Source organism: Echinops telfairi, unplaced genomic scaffold (genome assembly GCF_000313985.2).
Source record: "Echinops telfairi isolate 266 unplaced genomic scaffold, ASM31398v2 ScPeMD7_4;HRSCAF=17, whole genome shotgun sequence".
Taxonomy (NCBI): Eukaryota; Metazoa; Chordata; class Mammalia; order Afrosoricida; family Tenrecidae; genus Echinops; species Echinops telfairi.
In genome coordinates this window covers 24,683,886-24,685,388 of record NW_022103900.1, presented here as the reverse complement: position 1 = coordinate 24,685,388, position 1,503 = coordinate 24,683,886, and the positions used below count along the sequence as shown (strand labels likewise).

General features: G+C 34.5%; 1 protein-coding gene across 1 annotated transcript in view; it reads left to right on the top strand.

Annotated features, from left to right (window-relative positions):
* RIF1 (replication timing regulatory factor 1) overlaps positions 1-1,503 on the top strand; it is a 62,422-nt gene that overhangs the window by 5,110 nt on the left and 55,809 nt on the right. Inside the window, exon 4 of the mRNA XM_045298423.1 lies at positions 929-1,025. Within this exon, the coding sequence (XP_045154358.1) occupies positions 929-1,025 (97 nt within the window). The remainder of the gene's footprint in view (positions 1-928; positions 1,026-1,503) is intronic.

The window sequence follows — 1,503 nt, the reverse complement described above, 5'->3', positions numbered from 1 at the left end:
AATGGGCTTTGGGTCTCCACTCCGCACTCCCCCCATCATTCACTATGGTAAGATTTTTTTGTTCTGATGATGCCTTATACCTGATCCCTTCGACACCTTGTGATCGCACAGGCTGGTGTGCAAAATAGTTATTTTTTAAAAGATTCTTTGAGATAATGTTTAAAGCTCCTAGCATTCAATAAATGTTATATTCCAACTCATTTCCTATCCCAGTATGAGAGAAGTGTCGCTTTACTCTTAAGTAGACTGTCAGCTTTTGCCTTTTGCTTTTTTTACACTTTTAGTGGAAGGGCTTTATTCCCTATACTTTATTTTCTATCTTTAGCATCTTCTATTTTTAGCTACTTTATCTTTACTTTCAAATGTCTAGAGATGTTTTTTTAAGAAAATTAACTTTTATTCAGTCGATTTCTGTGTAATTTTTCTTTCCTTTTTTTTTTGAAGCTGCATGTACATATTCACTCACTGACTTATATCAGCCTTCTATAGGTTTCTGAGACTATAACTGTTTACAGGAGTAGAAAGCCCAGTCTTTCTCCCAAGGAGCTGCTGGTTTTAAACTGCTGGCCATGTGACTCTCGCAGCCTAAAACTTAACGTAACTGCTGCATCACCATATTACCCTTTTTTGGTTTTGTTTTCCCCCAAAACCATTTTATTGGGGCCTAAAACACATATCATTGCATATCACATCAAGCAGTATTGTACAATTGCTACCACAGTTAAAACATTCTCTTCCTTGAACTTAATAACAGCTCCCTTTATCCCCAGTCTCCCACCTTTTCTCTCTTTTAACCTATTCTCAAAGGTTAGGGATTAAAAATATAATAGTCCATGTTTTTAAATTCAACTTTCGCTATCTAAAAGTTTAATTACAGTTGTACTCATTTGTAACAAATTGTACAAATAAATGTGATTTTGCTTTGTAGATTCACATTGCCAGTCAAAATCCAGAACTAAGTAGTGCTGCTCTACAGGCTTTGGGATTTTGCTTATATAATCCCAGAATTTCCTCAGGATTATCAGGTAATTAAGTTGTTATGACTGTTAATATTTTAGACCTTTTAAGTATAAATCATTTTATATTGTTAAAAGTGCTGTTTCTGAAGAGATTTGGTGTCAAATTTGTAGTTAAGATTTGAGAAATGTTTACATTAATCATTCTTGGAAGATTTCTTTTTCCTAATTCTAGCTCTAATTTTTCTTTGAAGGTTAGTTGTCTTTTTTAAAAAAACATTTTATTGGAGACTTATACAACTCATCACAATCCATACATACATCCATTGTGTCAAGTACATTTGTTGCCATCATTTTCAAAACATTTTCTTACTACATTAGCCCTTGGTATCAGTTCCTCCCTCCCTCATGAATCCTTGATAATTTATAAATTATTTTTCCATGTCTTGCACTATCCGATGTCTCCCTTTACCCCCTTATCTATTGTCCATCTCCTTGGGAAGGCGGGTTATAGGTAGGTCATTGTGATTGGTTTCCCCTTTCTCCC